Source organism: Aricia agestis, chromosome 1 (genome assembly GCF_905147365.1).
Source record: "Aricia agestis chromosome 1, ilAriAges1.1, whole genome shotgun sequence".
NCBI classification, from domain to species: Eukaryota; Metazoa; Arthropoda; class Insecta; order Lepidoptera; family Lycaenidae; genus Aricia; species Aricia agestis.
This window is the reverse complement of record NC_056406.1, coordinates 6,227,773-6,248,431: the sequence shown is the minus strand read 5'-3', so window position 1 is coordinate 6,248,431 and position 20,659 is coordinate 6,227,773. Positions and strand designations below refer to the sequence as shown.

At 40.9% G+C, this 20,659-nt stretch overlaps 1 protein-coding gene across 9 annotated transcripts in view; it reads right to left on the bottom strand.

Moving 5' to 3' along the window:
- Positions 1 to 20,659, bottom strand: part of LOC121734303 (focal adhesion kinase 1) — a 126,347-nt gene that overhangs the window by 4,699 nt on the left and 100,989 nt on the right. For 8 of the 9 annotated variants that reach the window (XM_042124881.1, XM_042124889.1, XM_042124876.1 and 5 more), the window contains 23 exons: positions 15,785 to 15,897; positions 12,170 to 12,351; positions 11,226 to 11,381; positions 10,850 to 10,929; positions 10,514 to 10,670; positions 9,754 to 9,898; positions 8,744 to 8,862; positions 8,273 to 8,359; positions 7,938 to 8,019; positions 7,817 to 7,852; positions 7,546 to 7,668; positions 7,105 to 7,341; positions 6,722 to 6,854; positions 6,219 to 6,351; positions 5,748 to 5,889; positions 5,322 to 5,526; positions 4,995 to 5,125; positions 4,700 to 4,842; positions 3,224 to 3,340; positions 2,040 to 2,136; positions 1,673 to 1,746; positions 1,013 to 1,233; positions 270 to 380 (listed from right to left, as the gene is read on the bottom strand). In XM_042124881.1, coding sequence (XP_041980815.1) covers positions 270 to 380; positions 1,013 to 1,233; positions 1,673 to 1,746; positions 2,040 to 2,136; positions 3,224 to 3,340; positions 4,700 to 4,842; positions 4,995 to 5,125; positions 5,322 to 5,526; positions 5,748 to 5,889; positions 6,219 to 6,351; positions 6,722 to 6,854; positions 7,105 to 7,341; positions 7,546 to 7,668; positions 7,817 to 7,852; positions 7,938 to 8,019; positions 8,273 to 8,359; positions 8,744 to 8,862; positions 9,754 to 9,898; positions 10,514 to 10,670; positions 10,850 to 10,929; positions 11,226 to 11,381; positions 12,170 to 12,351; positions 15,785 to 15,897 — 3,024 coding nt within the window. The remainder of the gene's footprint in view (positions 1 to 269; positions 381 to 1,012; positions 1,234 to 1,672; positions 1,747 to 2,039; positions 2,137 to 3,223; positions 3,341 to 4,699; positions 4,843 to 4,994; positions 5,126 to 5,321; positions 5,527 to 5,747; positions 5,890 to 6,218; positions 6,352 to 6,721; positions 6,855 to 7,104; positions 7,342 to 7,545; positions 7,669 to 7,816; positions 7,853 to 7,937; positions 8,020 to 8,272; positions 8,360 to 8,743; positions 8,863 to 9,753; positions 9,899 to 10,513; positions 10,671 to 10,849; positions 10,930 to 11,225; positions 11,382 to 12,169; positions 12,352 to 15,784; positions 15,898 to 20,659) is intronic. The other variant, XM_042124854.1, reaches the window with a different exon arrangement.

Sequence of the window (20,659 nt, the reverse complement as noted above, 5' to 3'; positions counted from 1 at the left end):
GTGCACAGCGTGCGCCGCGGTGGGTTGGCGCCTTTAACTAAAGCTGGCACGATCAACACATATTTTTTTACACATTGCGCTTGTGTAGTGTCTGTGAATAAGCGCATCATTATTTTATTAATTTTAGTAGATACTGGATACTAGATTCGAAAGAAAGAATGAAGGAATGATAAAATCATTCAGCATTATGAGGGTGTACAATAGGTTTCGCAAACGCCCTACGCGTGTATACTAATTTATTTTAAATCCAACAATCTGTGTATACTGACTTGTTGTACTCCTGCTGCATAGTGGTGTTGGCGTACTTGAGCGCGACGCGCATGGCGTCCACCAGCGCCGACATGTCCTTGCTCAGCACCTGATGCGCCATCTCCACCTCCCTATATACAATATACATACATCAGTTACACATCTGGACTTCACACATGCGTACATTCAAACAGACCGTCTTCTGTCTCGTTTCGTTAATAATGCCAATGAACGAATTCTTACGTGATAGTCTCAGGGATTGGATAGGAACACTATAATAAAATCTTCATGTCTATATACGTTTTAAATCAATTACTGTTGCCTCAACCAAAAATGTGGTTTGATAAGCAGCTTCTGTTTATAGCCAATAAAATGAAAGATTTTTATATTATTAATATTACTCCATTATTATATTGTTTTATGATGAAACCAGTTTAAAAAAATGCATATTCTCCACTGTCTAGCTTGCTTGCATCATGTAGACCAGGGATGGCATAAAATTTGGAGCATGCTATTGACCACAAAATCATTATAGTGATTATTCTACAAAAGCGCCAAGTTAGGCTTTAGGCATTATAGTTATAAATACGCGTCAGGATTATAAGGAAAAACATTAGTTTATGACACGTCTATGACATCACTAAAGAATTCTTCAGAAAAGTGGCACGTGGATAAGGATACTTTCGCCATCCCTGATGTAGACGTTTAGAAAATATTTTGTATAAAATTCATTTTTCAAAACAGTAGGTATCAGAGCACATACCGTTGAGCCGCATCGGGGAACACGGCGATGAGCCTGTCAACGGTGGCGCACAGGTCGCGCAGCGCGGCGGCGACCTCGCGCACGCGCGCCACGAGCACGTCCCCGCCCCCCGCCGATCCCGTCCCCGCCCCCGCCCCTGCGCTCGCCGCCAGCCGCATCACGCAGCGGACCACGGCCGTTGTCGCCGCGTATACGGGCTCGCCGCGCTCCGCGTGCACCGGCTGTAAATATATTATAAACGTTTGAGGTTGTCCTCTCATATTATATTCTATGAAATTGTCAAAAGCGGTAGCCGGCCTCTAGACGATTGTCAATATCATATCGTGTGTGTTGTCAATATCACGCTTCAATTTTATTGAATAGTTGAATATTCGACAATTAGATTGAAGGCGCACGATGTTCAATATCAACCCTAGACGGTCAATAACATCACGCAATACGTGATATTGTGCAATAAAGTTGTTGTAGTCTGAGGGCCCGCGTAAGGTTGCGTAATTTGATATAATTGTATAAGGTGAAAAAGTATTCTTAATTTTCAATTTTTCCGCGTATTCTATTTAATTTTTCTTTCATGAGAACTTTCCACCAATATTAGCAATAAAAAAAAGAATCAGCAAAATCAGTTTAGCCGTTTTAGAGATTGCAAGTAGATGAGTTTACCTTCTCTTCCGATGGGGGGTTTGATTTAGGCTGTTTCACTGTATTTGCTGGACTCGTTTCCGACGATGTAGCATCTGGAATTAAAAATATCTATCACTACTTCGTTTATAATTTAGATTTTATAAGTTTTAAGCATAACATCACATAGACATATTAACATCACAATATGTCTGTTATATTGAAAAAGGGTGCTCGCGAAAGAAGACGAATCATTATTTAGCGTATCCATTGTGTAACTGCCTTTAATCTTTTCTGTACCGGTTATGGCCATGGCTTATGTGAAATGTAGGAGCAACGTCTACTAAGAATATTATAGAGATTCATACAGAAGGAAAACTTTGTTACATTTTTATAAGCGTGAACGTACCAGAGTGTGTCGCGCTGGAGTCGCGCGCGACCTCCTTGTCGCCCCGCTCCGCGGCCGCCGGCGTCGCCGGGACTAGCTGTACGTTCGATAATCGCTTCTGAAACAAAAATGCAAATAAATAAAATAAATAAACTTTTATTCTGCCACCATTAAATGTTACACACATATTACAAAAACCCTATTTAATTTATTCTACAGCTATAGCTTTTTAAATGTACGATTTAAAAAGCTACTGAAGGTAAACAATAAACAACAAATTTTCATATTATTGTAGGTTTTGTTTTATGTATATCTTTATCCTATAGCAAAATGAATTAAAAATATACCTAAAACAAACAAAAACTTAAAATTGCTGAACCTACATTTTTCATTTTTTTTTGCCCACCCCACTACTCCCACACCCACCACCCACGGCCTGCCAGCACGCAGATTATCAGAAAGGGTTGTTCAGGGAAATAACTAACGGAGATATAATACAGCTGAAGCCACATGATTGATTTGGTCGTCAGCTCTTATGGTTGGTTTACACGTATTAAGTAGATAAGTAGTCAACTAAATTCTAATTGTCATCTAAATTTTAACTTGCTACATGCTACTAAATTATGCAATTACAACTTAAAATTTAGTTAACTACTTATCAACTTATTATGTGTAAACCAGCCATAAGTCGATTACTAACATAGTAAAATTGTGTCATTATGACAATATGTCAATGATGCCATAACTTTGGAGTTAAGACCATGGATAATATATTTTTCTCTTGTCCTAATAACCATTGTTCCCTATAAGATCGTCTCCCCCCCACCATTCCCCGTCCTATCAATTTTAAATCTGTGTTATGTTTTGTAAATACGTCATTAAATGACGTATTTACAAAACATAACATAATCAGTAAATGTATATAACACTTTAATAAATTTTATTTAAGTGTTATATACATTTACTGATACTAATAAAATAAAATTGTAATTAGTTACTAACCCTAAATGTTTGTGTCGTTTTAGGTTCTCTCTATAGACTCCTGTTATAAATGTAGTACACCATACACTTGTTTAAGCATTAGACCTTTTTCAACACAGAGTCTTTGCCACTGGCAACTCACCAAGGAGCCGTTATTAAAAATAAGACGAAGAAGTTAAAACCTTTCAGCACCCCTGACAGCTTTGAACCTACAAAATTCTTACCAAGTTGTCTTCTTGCATCTGAAGCCACCTCTGATCCTCCTCACTTTGGTGTTGTTGTCTCGCCAGTTCCGCTCGTATTCGTTTCTCGACCGCTTGCTCGGTATCAAACTCCGGGCTCTGTCATCATACAAATATAGGTCAGTTTCGTGTTTATAGACTCCCGAACTAACGTTGCAGTTTTATACATATTGTACACGTTATCCGCTTCCAATTAGACCGACCACAATGTTAGTTCTTCTCATCATTTTGAAATCACATATGGAACGTCTAAATAGAAAAGAAAATTTATTCATAAGTTGCAACATAAAAAAGCATATTTAAACAACGAAGCTTTACTTTCTCCAAGAAATATTAACAAAAACCTACTAGGACACGTCATGTTTACAAGAAAAAGTGTAAATAAAATTTTCAAACAACGTGATTCAAACACACACAATCTACTCAATAAACTACCTAAATATTTACTATTGCATATGCGATTTCAACGAGTTAAATAGACAATAGACATCGTTCCAGGACAACCAAAGAATCTAAGAAAACTTAAAAAATAAACAAAGTAATACGCCGAGGGAGGTGGGAGGGCGGGAGAGGAGAAGGAGTGTATGTACATACCGTCACGTCCACCGGTCAGTAATGTTTACAGTTAACACCCCCGGGTCGCACGCACTCGAGACGCGCAAACGGTACGAACTAAAACCTCACAACATTACGTCAATATCTCGCGGTCAATATTTCAAACTATAAAAAAACCGGTACGCATGCGCAAATAAAACAAATTCTATCTACAAACACGAAATCACCAGGTACGCAAATAATTTACAATTTTGAAAAAAATATGCCAATCCAGCCATGCTAACGGTGCGGGTGATACGAGTCGGCCGTCACCTGGTGACTGGGGAGGCGCGCGACGGGGCGGGCCGCGTGGGCGCGGTACGGCACGCCTTGCACCACGCCCACCGGCACGGCGCCGACCGGCCGCGCCTGCACCCGCGGCAGCGCGCGCCCCGCGGCGATGGCGGCGCACGAGCGCGCGTCCCCGCCGAAGTCGTAGATCTCCTCCACGAGCGGCGGGTCGGGCTGCAGCCGCATCTTGCTGACCACGCTCGCCGCCAGCTGCGCGTTGATAGCGCCGCTAACACCGAACTGGCCCACGTCGGGTGGCGGCCGCGCCCGCGCCGGCGCCGACTGCTGGCGCGCCACGGGCGGCGGGCGGGGCCGCTCGAGCGAGCCCACGCGGGCGGGCGGGCGGTCGGCGGGCAGGCGCGGCTGGCGCTCGAGCGAGCGCACGCGCGCGGGCGAGGGCGGCGCGGGCGCGGCGAGGTCGTCGGCGCTGGCGGCGGCGGACAGGTGGCCGGCGAGCGTGGCGTCGGGGGGGTCGGACGCGACGGGGTCGAGTCGGTGCAGGGAAGCGGCGGGGATAGGGCGGGTGTGGAGCGTGTGCTCGGGGGCGAAGTCGACGGCGAGCGTGTTGAATACCGAGGCGGGCGTGACGTAGGCACGGGGGTCGAGCGCGCGCGCCTGGTTGTCCCGCAGCAGCTGCGCCAGCACCTGCGGGTTCTGCGCCACGATGTACGTCTGCGGCACGCCCACTCCGACGCCGCCGCCGCCACCCGGTTCCACTACGAAATAATATTATAATTTTAATTTTTGAAAGAAAGTTTTAATTTTTTTTAAATAGACAGATGATACATAAGGGTATACATGCTCATTGCTCAGGTATTTAACAAAACAACTTATTCAATTAAAAACAATATTTTAGTACGAGTCCAACCTGCGGATAGCGCGGCGGGCGGACGCTCGGGCTTAGGCGGCGCGTCGGCGGTGGCAGACGCGGCGGCAACACGTCGGTTCTCCCGCCGCATCGTGTCCCACGCTGAGTTGCGCTCCTCTTGCAGGATCTCACTGTATACCGAAACGCACACTGTTTAATTAGTAATTACTTATGCTAGAATAATAAAGGGCTTAAGAAGCCAAAAAAATTACCTACTTGACCTGCCTTTCGAAGATGAAATAACACAAGCGATTACATATGCTAGCGGATAGCATATTATTTGCGAATCACGTCGTTGTTCTGAGGCCGCTGAACGTGGTCACTTACAAGAGCGTCTCCTTGAGCTGGTGGGCGGTGGGTCGCTGCGAGGGCTCGTAGGACCAGCAGCGCGACATGACGGAGTACAGGCGCGGCGGGCAGCGCGGCGGCATCGTCAGCCGCTCGCCGTTTTCGAGCTTGCCGATCACGTCGTTGTTCTTGACGCCGCTGAACGGTTTCACGCCGAGCATGAGGATTTCCCACATGCAGACGCCTGAGAAATATATTCGTAATATAAAGAACTACAGTGGAACACCACTTAGGGGATAAGTGTATATGTATAAAGTTGTGTATTTTTATCATAAAGTACTACAAATGACAGCCACATACAATAAGAGCGCCTTCGCATTAGACCGTATTTTTACGGGTTCAGATCAGACGCACTGCGAAAGCGTTCTAACCAAAATATACCGTTCAGTCTCATTGACTACCCACCAAACATCCATACGTCTGAGGCGGAGGTGAACCGTCTGAAGTTGATGGACTCGGGCGCCATCCACTTGATGGGCAGCTTGCCGCGCGACGCCTTGTAGTACGACTTGTCCTCCACCATCTTTGACAGACCGAAGTCCGCCAGCTGCAAAGGGTGACGTCATCAGCAAAATGTTAAAATTGACTAATAACACGTCCGTCCTACTCTTCAACTAGGGTATTAGGGTATATATTACATGGCCTAAGCGTATTGGTAATTAACTCAACTTCTTGCAAATATACTATACTATTTTGTATGTAACATATTTCTCTTTCACGCAAACAAAACTCCGCCAGCTGCAAGGCATTTCTTAAGAATTTAATCCCTTTTATGAACTGTTTATTGTCCCCATCATCTAAGTTACAAAATGTCTATGGGTTATATTGCCTAAATTCTCTATGCCATAGACAATGTAGACAATGAGTCTATGGTACCTTGACACAGGTGGGCGTGGAGACGAGCACGTTGCGTGCGGCGATGTCGCGATGCACAAACTTCTTGCTCTCGAGGTAGCTCAGCGCCGTAGACAGCTGGTATATGTATAGGACTAGTGTGCACGTTTCCAGCCTAGAAAAGAAGGAAATTATTTTAGTCTACCATTCATATTATACCTGGGCGTAGCGTGTGGTTAAATAACCGTTAAAATAAATTGTTCCTTGAAAAAAATTACACAATATGGTATTGGTAATAATGACGTGTCGTTTACAACATTTTCTAGTACCTTGTCCTATCAAAACTTGTTTCTTTCACTCACATACTTATGTGATAGCAACATATTCGTGCGAGAGTGAGAGGGACAGCAACGATTCAGCGTACTTTTTGATAATGCTTTAGGCTCACTGAACATATTAAAAATACAGGACTCAAAAATAAAAATAAAAACTTTATAGTAACACTTATGAGTTATCAGTTATCACACAAAAGCATCAAGACGCACCTGTGAGCGTTCTGCTGCAGGTAAGCTCGCATCTCGCCGAGCGTCGCGAGCTCCATGACGATCCATATCGGCGGCGAACTGCACACGCCCACCAGGCCGATTATGTGCGGGTGCGAGAACTGCTGCATTATGTCTGGGGAACAATATAATTCATGAAATATGATTAAGGTTTTTTTATTGAATTCAAAGTTTAACCAAGTCTACCTAGAAATCTTATTGATTAAGTATTAACGGGATACATGTGTGGACCTTGACTAATTACTTTTAGTAAGAGGGTATATATTATAATACATATCTCCTATATATCATGATAAAATAGCTTTGTTTGCATACACGGACCACCGCAAACACAACCAGTTAATCTAATACAAAAGTATACTAACAGGCCTCTTCCAGAAACTTCTCAGCCGTATCAAGGTCAGCGTCCATCTTGCACGTCTTAACCGCAACCGGCAGTAATAGTTCACCGCGGTCGCCCCTCGCCGCGCGCGCCGCACGCCGCAGCGACGGGTGCGTCGCCTGCGTCACGCGGCACGTGCCCTTGTGTACGTCCCCAAACTGACCCTCGCCGATGATACCCGTCAGCTCGATCTGGTTACGAACTAGCTCGTAATCGCGAACTGAAACAATTTAAATCATTATTAAATAAGATAAATGTAGTTTTAGAATTTTGTTGCGTTAATGTGTTTTGTAAATTTGTTCCTAATTCAAAAATGTTACTTCTGAATTACGAACGAATTTGCTCTGCTCTGCTCTAAAAACAATAAGGATGTATGTACGTATACCTATGAACGCACACACGAAAACATCGTAGCTAATCGTACCTTGCGGCGTGGAGTAGTCGGCGTCGTCGTCGACGATCTCGGCGTAGTCCTCCGACAGCAGCGTCGCCGTCGTCGCCTCCCACGAGCTCGTCTTGCCCTCCGACGAGCTGCTGCTCATTTCCGCTGTAATATTTTCAATGCATTGATTCTAGTCAAAAACACAAGCTATTTAGTCGTTTTAATTGTAACTACACATAAAATAGTAGTTCTGATAGTATTGATAGTATACTAAATTAAAAGTCATCGAGATATTCTTGATAGTGAAACTTACTTTTGCATTGGCAGCTAAGTTGTTTCCAAACAGTAGCTTGTAAGATAAACGTATGCATTAGCATGGTTTTCTGAATTAAACTATTTTAAATAAAATATTAAAATACAATGGGAATACTTACTCGTCCTATTCCAAAGTGAGGTTTGTGAGTCAGTCACTAGTCTACAATAACCGTCTACTAAATCTGCCAAGCTTTCCGCTGCCTGTTACAAAAATAAAATATTACGATTAGTTTTCAATAATCAATTTCAGGCACTAATTTTCACATAATGACATTAAGATGGATCATTTGTTATCTTTATTCATCAAATTATATAAAAACTTCTGAGGATTTGAGACGCCATGAAACCAACTCTATAACCGTAAGCCGTAGCGCAGACGACAGACTATCCGTGACGCACTTTTTAGTCCGTGGAAATAGAACCTTTTTCTTTAGTCTTTAATAGATATACGGACCTCTACACTACTGCAGGTGATAGTGAGCGTCTCCTGAGCGCCCTTCACTCGCAGTTGCAACGCCGCCTTACCGCACGCGCTGCCGCTCTGTTAACAACAAGATTATTTACATTTGCAGTTGTTGAAGTATGTATTCATATTCCTTTTCAAGAAGTTAGCCGTATTACATCGATTATTTTTTGTAGATATTATGAAAAACCTGTACAATAACAATTGACAACAATGTGTCATGTTACACAAACGTGGCGAATAACTACACACTCGATATCATACCTACATCGAGATCCTGGATCACAAATCGAATATCACGATTAATATCGAGCGTGTATTCACCTATGTTTTTTTTTAACCAAGAAAACACGACACGAGCTTAGCCTGCGAAATATCGACAGCCGAACATAGAACCTTATCTTTTTTTGGGAGTCGGTTAAAATGACATTACTGTATTTATAGATCTCGGTTTGTACTGACCTGCGTCTGCGACTGCGTGCAGCTGGACTTGAGCGTCTGTATGGCGACGATGTTACTGAACGACGCGATCTTCGTGTACGTCGGCGGCTCGCCCGCCTTGTGCGACACCGACGATATGTCTGACAAAAAAATAATGTACTCAATTTTTTTTTTCGAAAAATACAACAAGCAAAAAGACCCAATAATAATGCAATATGCATTGATATTGGCTCTTAATACGTACACAAAGTTTTGTATTAATTAGACTACTGGGGATAGGTAAAAATCGTGCTCAAAGATTCCGTTACATACATACAGCCCAAGCTAATAAAAACGTGTTAAAAATCATTAGACTAATCACTATAATGTGGTACACATAACGATAATGAATCTCTAGTGCAATGTTCCGTATAACGTAGTCATCTGCACTTGGTGATGGGCCTCGAAGCTTATTTTCATTAAGTATTGTTAAAATATGTGTTTTTTGGAACACAACCAATTTTTGCCAGTGTTGTCTGTCGGTTGATCGGTCTTGTCTATGTCATTGTCATTTTTATCTGTCATCTATAGTCTGTACTTTATGGTCTCTTCCTCTGTGCTCTCTGTAATGGCTCGTTACTTGCAACAAATTGTATAAGTTAAATTTCCAAATCTTGCTTTTTATTTCAACATCCACGCAAAATTCTTCAAGTATAGGTAGCTACTTATACTTGAAGAATTTTGCGTGGAGGTTGCCAATGCTGCAATGCCAAGCTAATTTTTAATTTGTTGATGTAGTACTGAAAATTCTGCCGATGGCCAGCTCGACACGCCTATCATTCTACAAGTCTACCCATCTCTCTCACCTATAGGTATCCGGGCCAAAGATCAGCTCGACAGCCTATCAGTCTACAAGTCTACCGGTCTCACCTATATCCGGGATGATGGCCAGCTCGACAGGCCTATCAGTCTACAAGTCTACCTGTCTCACCTATATTTGGGCCGATGGACAGCTCGACAGGCCTATCAGTCTACAAGTCTACCGGTCTCACCTATATCGGGTCCGATAGCCAGCTCTAATGGTATGGCCCAGCCGCTGCCGAGCGCCGCGGTGAAGGTCTCGCGGTCGTACCCGTAGTGGCTGTGCATCGTCTCCAGATACTTGAGCATGCACTCCGTGTCGCTCAGGTTAGCCACCTGTAAGGAATAGATATAATATTTAAATAAACAGATGCGTAGTTCAACACCGATAAAACGCTACAATTTTTTTCTCGCAACTTAATTAAGCTAGAATTCGTTTACCGCCCGGAAATCGTAAGTTTTTCAGAGTACATAATATAATAACTATTTTATATCATTTTATTCAGGAATGAAGTGGTAACAGACAGACATATTCAGTATACATTATCGCATATAAGGTAAGTTAGGTTATGTTAGTTATATTACGGTATGGATTTTTAATGTTTACGCTACAGTGAATGACGACTGGTTAAGAAATCTTAATATAAATCAACAAGTAAACTCCTTATTCTAGTACTTTTAAGTAAGATAATGGTATCGGATGTACCATATACCATAGTTTATATTCTTAAAGGCCTCCGATGTCATTACTCAACAGTCTCGTCGCACTCGTCCACAGACAACAACGTGTCTTAGGGGCTGTTTACCATTTACTGATTAGTGTTGGACAGGCTATCTACAACTTATCTGACAGATACAGTATGGAGTATCTGTTAGGTAAGTTGTGGCTAGCCTATCCGACACTTATCAATAGGTTATGAAGCAGGCCCTTATTCTAAATAAAATGCCTACCTTTTTGAACTGTTGCTGTATCGCCTTCTTGAGCACCTTGGGTTTGATGGCGTCCAACACCGACTTGGGCAGGAACTTGTGCAGGCCGAACTCCTTCTCCAGGTACTCGATGTTAGACTTCTTGTCCAATGATATCTGCATGTCCTTGCAAAAGTATCTGGAATTGTAAACAAGTTTGATGATGTGAACGTCACTGCACGGTGTAGACAGCTTTAAAGTCATAATACCAAGGCCCAACTTGGAAACAATATTACATACTTAGTTTACAAAATATATAAAATAGAGATAAGTATTTTCAAAAATATGTATTATTATATTATCCTTCGTAGTACTTACTTTATTTCTAAACAACATATTTGTATCGCCAAGTCCTGATTGTCCATTGGGTGGTTGGCGTGGAGGTAGTCGTGTCGAACCTGAAAATATTATTAATTCATTTATTACACATTTTCATTTTAGTTTCTTCGTATTTGCTACATATTGATTCGATCTTTAGGATGTGATACTCTCGACATCTAAATTAGCCCATGTGCGGCTCAATTTATAACTAAGACCGAGTAGTTCTTCGTTTGACCAATACGATGTCGATCTTTTTTTTTGGTGTTACGAATCCTAATCGAAGCTAAATCAAAACCGACATCTATTCGGAGTCGTATCCAAATCAACTCAGCTTGGTAAGTAAGACCGCTGATATTAAGGGACTAAACAGAACCTGGTCATAGTAGTAGTGGAATGTGACCCGGTCGGCGTCTGCGAGGTCGCGCAGGTTGGCGGGCAGGTAGCGCACGCGCAGCTCCAGCCGCCACTCGCTCGCCGGCCACGCCCCCAGCAGCTCCGACACGGGCGTGTCCTGGTGGATCCACCGGATCTGAGGACAAGGATTACATGCGTTACGATCAAAGATCGAAAACGCTCAGTGAGCGGAAAAATAGCTCACATCGCATTGTGGTCACAGTAAAACATCCGCAACGCAAAATTCGTTATATGGCTCTAATTAAAACGCGCAAATGCATACAATTTGGGATCGTAATAAGTCCTGTCACCAAGCGCACAGAGGATATGACCCCCCCCCCCCCCCCCCCCCAAATCTATGGTCAAATTGAAAAATTACATTTAAAAAAGGCGACGGCGAAGGCGTTGTCAAATAATAAAAGGTAATTTCTAGCTATCCCCTAACTACCACTGAGTCCGACCTTAGAAAGCTGTCAACCCAGAACCATCCGAGGGCGCAGAAAAAAATATATAAATTAGTGTAGTAACCCCCCCCCCCCCCCCTAAATTTCAGGCTGCAACCGCGCCTGCCTGTCACCTTGTCGATAGCAGCAGTCTTGCTCAACCAAATGGTTGAGCAAGACTTCTAAATAATGTAGAACTTCATGTTCAACTTTCTGAATTATGCATATATCTGTATTAGCCAAACAAAGCTAGACGGCGTAGGTCTCATCTATACTTGTCTTTGTAGCTTAATTACTGTAACTACTGAGCTCCATAAAAGCTTATAGCTAAAACGAGATCAAATACCAGAGATATCTAACCCTCTATTCTACTTATCATTTAAGATCTTAAGCCTATGAAACTTTAAGGTAGGCATGACAAGTATGTTGGCCAGGAATTAGGCATACCCTTTGCATAAAAATTAAATAAAAAAAACTCTACCTTCCCGGTGGTAAGCCTGCGCGCGCGCATGGCGTAGCATGCTGCGTAGACGCGGTCGCCGGTGGCGAGGCGCGCGGCGAGCAGGCGCAGCACGGCGCGCACGTCTTCGTCCGCGCTTGCCCGTACCACGTTGAACCCGCCATTCGGCAGGTGCACCTTCAGCGTCGACGCGTCCGACGCCGCTATTGACAACATACAATAATTATGAATTATCAATTTAAAAAGTTTGTACGATTATAGGACTTTTTTAAATGGTAGGTAGGCCCTGATGTCAGTGCTGCCCATGAGAATCTTATGAGTCTCTCGTATTATATCTATATATTATAGTACCGTTCCTACGCTCACAAACCGAATAATCTGATTGGGTCTGGATGTCTCAGAACATATACGACTTTTTACCCACATAAGCATGAAATGCTGCATCCAACGTTTCTTATATGGTTCGTTGTAGGCTCTATAGTAGATAACAAGAAACTACAAAGCTCGGTGATTCTTCAGAGGAGCTCAATAAATATCTCTATCGTGTCAAACACACCTCGTTAATTAATTCCTCGCAGGTGTTTTCCGATAATGAGTGACCAGCTCACCTCACCATGTACGGCGCATACGCAGGGGAATTAACTATTAGTGTCAAGTGTCGTTCTACGTACGATCAGCACCAAATGAATATTGATGGATTCTAACGAACTGACGTAAAGATGTCCTATACCTGCAGGTGGTTTAAGGAAACTTGTAGTACTATCGGTCAGGAATCCTATGTTACCCATTTTCCAACGATCATGTTTACAAATCAATGTTACAGTCGATTTAGAAATACTGCACACCCGAAAGAATTTATACGTACGGGCTTAGGTATGACCACCACTAGATTATTTCTACAAAATACTAAGCCAGCAGCTTAAATAAAATAAAAACGTTTCCTCAACTTTTGATCGATCTGATATAAATTTTACACGCAGAATTAATGTCATTGCAGCTACGCCAAAGTATTTTCAACTGTACAATAATTGTCGCGCATACAAATGTACAATTACGGGAAATTCGAATTTGATTATTTGACACGCTTACTAATTCCGATGCAAAATATAAAATTACAATTCAGTGGACATTTATCAATACCGGGAACGACACAATCACATTCAAGTGTATTCAAATATAGAAGATGCAAATTTTATGGACAGGAGTTTTATTGCTTGTCGATATTGTATTATTTCTTAGCATTCTGTTTCCTTATCAGCATAATCATCATCAGATGTGCATTTAGCATCATCGATCAATATAAACAGGTAATATACGTCGCGCTAGAGGGGCGGTCAAAGGATATGTCTATTCACTGTAAAAACCATGATAATTATTTATGGTTTCATTAACGTATTAAATATTTATCTATCATGACCCTTCTCAACATTGGACCGCGATGAATAACCATGATTGCGAAACTATATGCGCCTATATTCTATAATAATAGCTTGCAAAATCATGGGTCGACTATAACATCTCTACACGTTCATAATTGCTTGTGTATACTCCATCATGTGCCGACTCCGGAAAGCCGAATTATGTAAATATTATAAACATTGCATTATCGATTACATGTTCAAGTGCAATTTTCGTCCCTATCCAACAACAGATGGCGCCACTCCACTTTAAATGCCGCTCCGCTCTTCTGACACAATTTCATACAAATTATTGTATTAATTCAATAGCATTCGATGAACTCGGATACTTAATTGTGTCTGTTGTATTGAGCTGTGCGATATTATTTTAATTGCTCTATAATAATGATTGCGATTTGCGATCGCTGTGCCTTATAGCTGCATTAACTGTATAAAATTCTTTTAATTCTTTTTACTGTATGAAAATCGAGATTTTACTTCCTTAAAAGGATCAACCTATTTAATCAGTTAAGTGTAACAGTAACTCTGCCAAAATATTTTTAAAAATATATTTACTCCAGACTCTTTCTATTCCATATAAGTTAGTTGTATTGTCTAATGGCTATATTTCAAAGAATCACACAAAGGCAGCCGAAAAAAATTGGCGTAATATTTTTCTAATTAAAGTCTTCATTTTTAGTCCTGTTGGGTCAAATCCTGGCTATGCCTGAACGCAGATATCTACCACCAGTCACCACTATAAATACCTGACAGCGACCAGCTGGCTACTTTTTACCGCCTGGTCTACCTCACGCGGCCGCACATTCATCACTTTCTCTACAAACGAGCTTTTGATAGATCACCGATGTCAGTTAGCCGGTACTCTGAATCAGATCTCGTCACAACCTGAAGTTACATTATCCTGTACGTTAGGAGAATCAACGAAATAGCCTTTCTTACAATCTCAATGTTTTGCGTTTCATTTTACGTTGTTTACCCTTAGATCGTGATTAGACATTGGCGCGATATAAGTACTTATAATAGTAAGTACTTTATAAGTAGATAGATATTGCACCTATTGCTTCCTCTATTTTTACCCCCGACAAAAAAGACTGGTGTTATAAGTTTGACGTGTCTGTCTATCTGTCTGTTTGTCTGTCTGTGTGTGTATCTGTCCGTGTCATCGTAGCATCTACTTTGATCTAGTTTTTTTTTATCCGAGAGGTGTTTGCATTATGAAAGAAGTTGTGCACACTGCACAGCCTGTATCAATGCCCTGTGCCCACATTTCTACTATAAACGTTACAACTTACAACCACTGTCGACGGCGTGAAACCAGTCGGAGCTGATGTACTGACATTTCGTCAACCTCGCAGCCCACTTACAATTACAGTCGGTGTCGCTAATGAATCATTGGAAATGGATCGAGCGACCGCCGGCCAGTGGGTCAGAATTGTTGACGTACATAAAATTAAACGTAATGGGAATCGCTTAATGAATATTATATGAGTAATCGGCGGTCCTTTTTGCAGTAATTACACCGGCTCAAGTTTGCCGATAAACTGGCGAACGCGTTGTTTACGTCCGTATAAACTGGGTGCTGGCGAAAACTTTCACGAAAACTTATATGGTTGAGCTTGATTCGTAAACTTGGGAATGTTTTGAGAGTTTCTTATGTAGATCTACCTCATGTCTGTGTAAATTAGAATCCAAATATTGGTTCTAAAATCAATAGTAGGTAGTTTATTAATTTTTCATTGCGAGTTTTTAAGTCATCTATCCCCAGTTATTACCGTTATTCGATGACATCAGATTTAGTAACATTTATTTTTAATTTTTATTATGGTATCAGCGAAGGAACCTAATTATTAAATACTAGCTGATGCCCGCAGCTCCGTTGCGCCAAAATTCGTTTATTGCGCGGAAACCGTACATTTTCCGAGATAAAAAGTATCCTATGTCCTTTCCTGGAAATCAAAGTATCTCCATACTAAATATATTCCAGAAAAACGGCTCAGCGGTTTGAGCGGGAAGATGTAACAGACAGACACACTTTCGCATATTTTTTTATAATATTAAGTAGTAAGTATGGATTATGATGATGATAATAATAACGGCTATAATAGTGATGAATGATGATAAAAGTGATGATGATGATGATTTCGATGAAGAACAAGAAGAAGATGAAGATGATGACGACGACGATGATGATGATAATGATGATGGTAAAATGACTCACCATGCGCGGGCTGCGGGTTTGGATGGCGCTTGGGCGACCCCCCGGGCGGGGCGGGCTGCATGGCGCGAGCTAGCGGCCCCTCCCCGCACCGACCGCCGCCCTCCGGCTCATGGCTGGAAACAAGAAAAAAAAACATTTTAATGCTATTGGCCCAAAAAAAAACAACTGTAAAAGTTGAGTTTCAAAAGTTTCCCATGCTCTACCATTACCACTGATAAGTGACCAGTACCTTAAATCAGCGGTCTCTAGGGTTATCAGTCCTCACAATTTGTTTTATTGAGGTAAATTCTAAGTAAATAAACAAAAAAGTAAAACTTTCCAACTTCACTTAACACAGGCGACATAAAATTAGCTTTTATGCAATGCTAATAAAAATCATAAAGTCCACTTGCGTTTGAAAACAGGTTGCACAAGCGTAGCATTAAACTGCATATTAAAGTACTCTCGTTGGACATTATTATAGTAAAAAATGCCTCGAGATGCACTTTATAATCAGCAGCGAGTGCGTCTTAATTGTGGTATTTTATGGTGCAAATTAACCCGCCCGTAGACCCATACAAGGAGAGACCGGTCGGGACCGTGGTGATATCAATATAAACCTAGCGCTCTACACATTAAAAGTCAACAATAAATAATCAATTAAGTACATTAATTCCAAAGCTTGTAATGATAAAAAGTTAAACGAGACTTAAGGTCAGAGTAATACATAGTAATTGTAGATCGATACGATACTGGTTTTAAAGCTGTGATTTATCTAAGTCCAGAAAATGTTCATAAAGAAACTTACAAATTATTCCACAACATCTGTAGGTAATGATAAAATAACAAGTAAGAAATCAGGAACCACGAAAATTACTGCCAACCAGTACAACAAATACCTTGAAAGCATTTTCAATGTTCAGTTAAAAGCGACGACAAATCGAATTCGTTACAATGTTCAATCCATTGGAAATTGGAGGTAACCCAGAACTCTTTGCGAACACCGACGTTTCCTTCGCGGCGATAAGATTTTACCGGCTACCCGACAAAAGACCAGTAGGACGGATCGAATCGCAATTTTGTAAATGTTTCCATATTTTTGTTAAACCTTCCAAATAATAATATAGTTTTAGCTGTGCTTATTACTCTTCTCAAACACGTTCAACGAAGGATCGTAATAATGCTAAAACAGATGGAAAGTCATAACGACTTCCTAAAACCATTTAGGCAAGACACAACTTTTGCTAATAACGCGAGCGACCCAGAAAACGCTTCCCAAATGTGTTTAAGCTAGATTCATTAATTACATTGAAAAACGATTCCGCTTTTCGGATTAGCCCGAACAAATGGACGGATCAATGTTCCAGAACTTTTATTTGTTAAAATATCTCTATTCCTTTTCTGCGAGGTAAGAGCCACATTCAGCGTCCAAAGGGATTACACAATTCGTGTAGGAGTCCTACACAAATTGTCTAATCCCGTAGGACGTGGACAAAAGACTTAGTTTGACTTACACATTAATTAAAAAGTTTCCCGCACTTTATTGTCCGTAGAACTCTATCTATATTTATTTGGTCTCCAAAAAGTCATAAAAAAAATTAATAACTGAATTCAAGGTTCCGCAACATCCGATTCCCAATATATTATTGTTATGGTTTCTCATGTCAGGCACGCTGCAGCTATCGGTCAACGCATTGGTCTCGTTTAATTATCACCGGGCAGGCTCCAGTGTCCGCAGACCACAAGTTAGCGCCACCCACTCTCCCCGGCTACCCCCTTCATCGATTGGCCGCGTTCGGTGCATGCATCCCGCATCTCCTCTGGACTTCGCATGTTTTATTGGATTGTTAAAAATTGAACAATAACTTTACGCATAAAGCAATGAGCGTTGTTTAAATGCGGCCTTCGTATTTATGTAAACAGCTCACTGCGAGAAACAATAGCTGTCGTTACATAATTACGTACAAATTGTAAGTGTATGTAATTATACGCACGTATGATTGTAAACGAATTTTCGGAAATTGCCATAACAATAATACATTATTGGCATTCACTACCTGGTTGTATTGATGATGCGTGACCTTTTTATCGATAGCATAGTAATGAATACGCGAAAACAATTACAAAAGTACCTCGTTTAGTGGTACCGTAGGCATTAATAATAATTTGCAGGCAATGAAATACGCAAGTCTAAAGTTGGGAACAGCAATTTATTAAAATAAACCAAAGCTACATTGCAACATATTACATGCTTTTCCCACGAATTAATTTCAACTGATAAACATATAATTGAATCAGTCAATCTTATTGTAACAAGGCTAATAAGTGATAGTTATTAAGTTGACAGTGCGATAAACATGTTAATATTCGTGGGTGTACGAGGCGTGTGGGTGGAAAAGATTTCGACGTCGGACTGGTTCGCAGCCTTGATGAGATTAAAATGTTATTGTGTGCCGAGTGTAAATGAACCAAAGTAAATACAGCTGACATCGAGAATACAATCACGTCGGCTAATCGTTTGTTTACTTATATGGCCAATTATATGTGGATAGTCAATAAGATAGAGGAAGCTTCTAGTTTTTTAAACAAACCAATCACTTGTTTAACTTTACATGGGTAAAAAGTTTTGCTTCAAACGATAACATGAAACTGAAAAGGACATTGCGATAGAACCGCGCTCATTGATTGTCGTAACCCAAGACCATAAAAATGCTATCGGAGTAGCGGATAGGATCTTCAGGAAATTTAGTGCCTCAGCAAATAGATGTTTATCAATGGGTGTTCAACTGTTCACGTATATAGGACAGTACGTGCAGCAGAGGCGACGACCTGCAGATCGCAATCAGTGACGTCAGCGAACGTTACTTCGATCCAGTGGCGAAACATGGTGTAGAAACATAATCAGGAAATCACTCTATTTAGACATAGCAAGATAAGGTTTCGAAATTAAATTAATCACCTACATTGTTGCTTTATGCAATTTCACATTACTTTTACAGTTCACTTACTAAAAACAGCTAATACTGAGGATAAGTATTATTTTCTACTACGTAACTCTTAATTGCTAGAATAGGAAAACGACTAGATTATTTGGTATGCTTGGCAAAGCACGAGTCAAAGCTCAGAGCTGATGTAGCGCAGCATCTGCGAGTCAACACAATTACGTAGACTAACGCTGCTGTTACCCTAATGTTATTCCCTTTGTAGAAGTTCCACAACTCTACAAATTCTCTACAACTCACTTGAGCATTAGAAGATATTACATCTCTCACGTAATCATTACCAACATAATATGTGAGAGAAACGAAGAATTATTTTTATTTCGGGGAGTAGAATGCTCATAGGTAAAGATTCCAAACGATTCAGACATTCCTTCCTTCATTGTGTGGTGTGGCAAGAATATTTTCTGAACATAAGAACATTAGAGAAAATAATGATGTCATCTTCAAATTATTGGAGGAGGAACCTTCTGATCGTTTCTCTTTTGACTTTACTTAACTACCATGCAGCAATTGGTCGTTTTCACGAGGCACATAAAGGAACGGATAGGATATGCTAATGGCGCTACGTCCGGCGAACCGTCTGCTATGATTCAATCCACGTAAATAATAACGGACGACTTGACGCCGCCAAATTATTATTAAAGGCATGTTCGCACTTGGCGACCCCGCCAGCGACAGCGTTGTCATCTTTTCAGAAGGTCTGATATAGCTTGGGTAAGGCTTTAACAATTTATGAAGATTTGTGAGAGGTCTGGCAGTTTTATTACTTTTAAAAAAGGTGACGTTTTGTTAAAATGTATGTAGAGCATAATATAATATGTAGAACCGTAATTGATTGATGTAACCATCGATTTAAAATGGATTTTAAAAGAGGCGGACGTGTCAGTTACCTAAAATTTACCCCCAGCCAAGCAACTGGCAAAGACGCCAATACAAGTAAAATATTATATATTTTGGTGGCGCATTTCGTACGCGATTTCAGTCGGCTAATTACGGAAACCTCATACGAGAGTTTACTACAAACCGGTGTTTGCCTCGCGCTGACGGACAAGCGGATTAATAACCTCATTTCGCACGTCCCCTGATTGCTTTCATAACTTTTTATCGAGGGCGAGTTTATAATTTCACGTGGGCCCGTGCGGAATCGAGTGTTTATCGACCGAGATGATAGGCTTTCGTGACTCCGCTACGGTTTAATTGTTTAATCGCCCGTGAGAGGTTGATTGTCTTTCCTCTTTAATTTTTGAGCACACACTTTATTAAAAAGCTTTTTTCTGTGAATGTACCGTAACGTAGGTAACTGCGAAATTACCTTTCACAATATTACAACACAAATTCACGAGTCATTCCAAAGCAGTTAATAAATAACCCTTTATTTTAAAACACTTCCTAATCCCTAGTAAAATATTCACATTACCGTCCCAAAGATTAATGAGTAACCAAAATCACGCGCCTAGTTTACATGCTTGAAGAATGACCACAAAATTAATAGGCATTTAACGACATACGATATACCTTATAATCTTTAATATTGCAAAATAAGAGGTCATTATATTATGTTCATCCAATATCGAAATACCCATAAAAATGAATGAAACTTAATTAAATAAACTTGGCCTTAATCCCGTAGTCTGGCCTCAGTCGTGGGCGCACACACGCCCACCGCGTTGTGCAAGGTGGACACCGGAGAAAGGGAAAGCGTTTATATTTTATAAATTTATTAATCACAGGTTAGATATAAAAAATCCATGCCTATTATTATCTCAACATCTAGGCATTTGAAAAAAATTGTAGAAAGTTGAGAACATATTCAAATGTTTATGAGAATTTGGAGAATATTACTATCGGTAGTTTTATAGATATGTATTATAAAGCTACCAGTAATATTGCAACT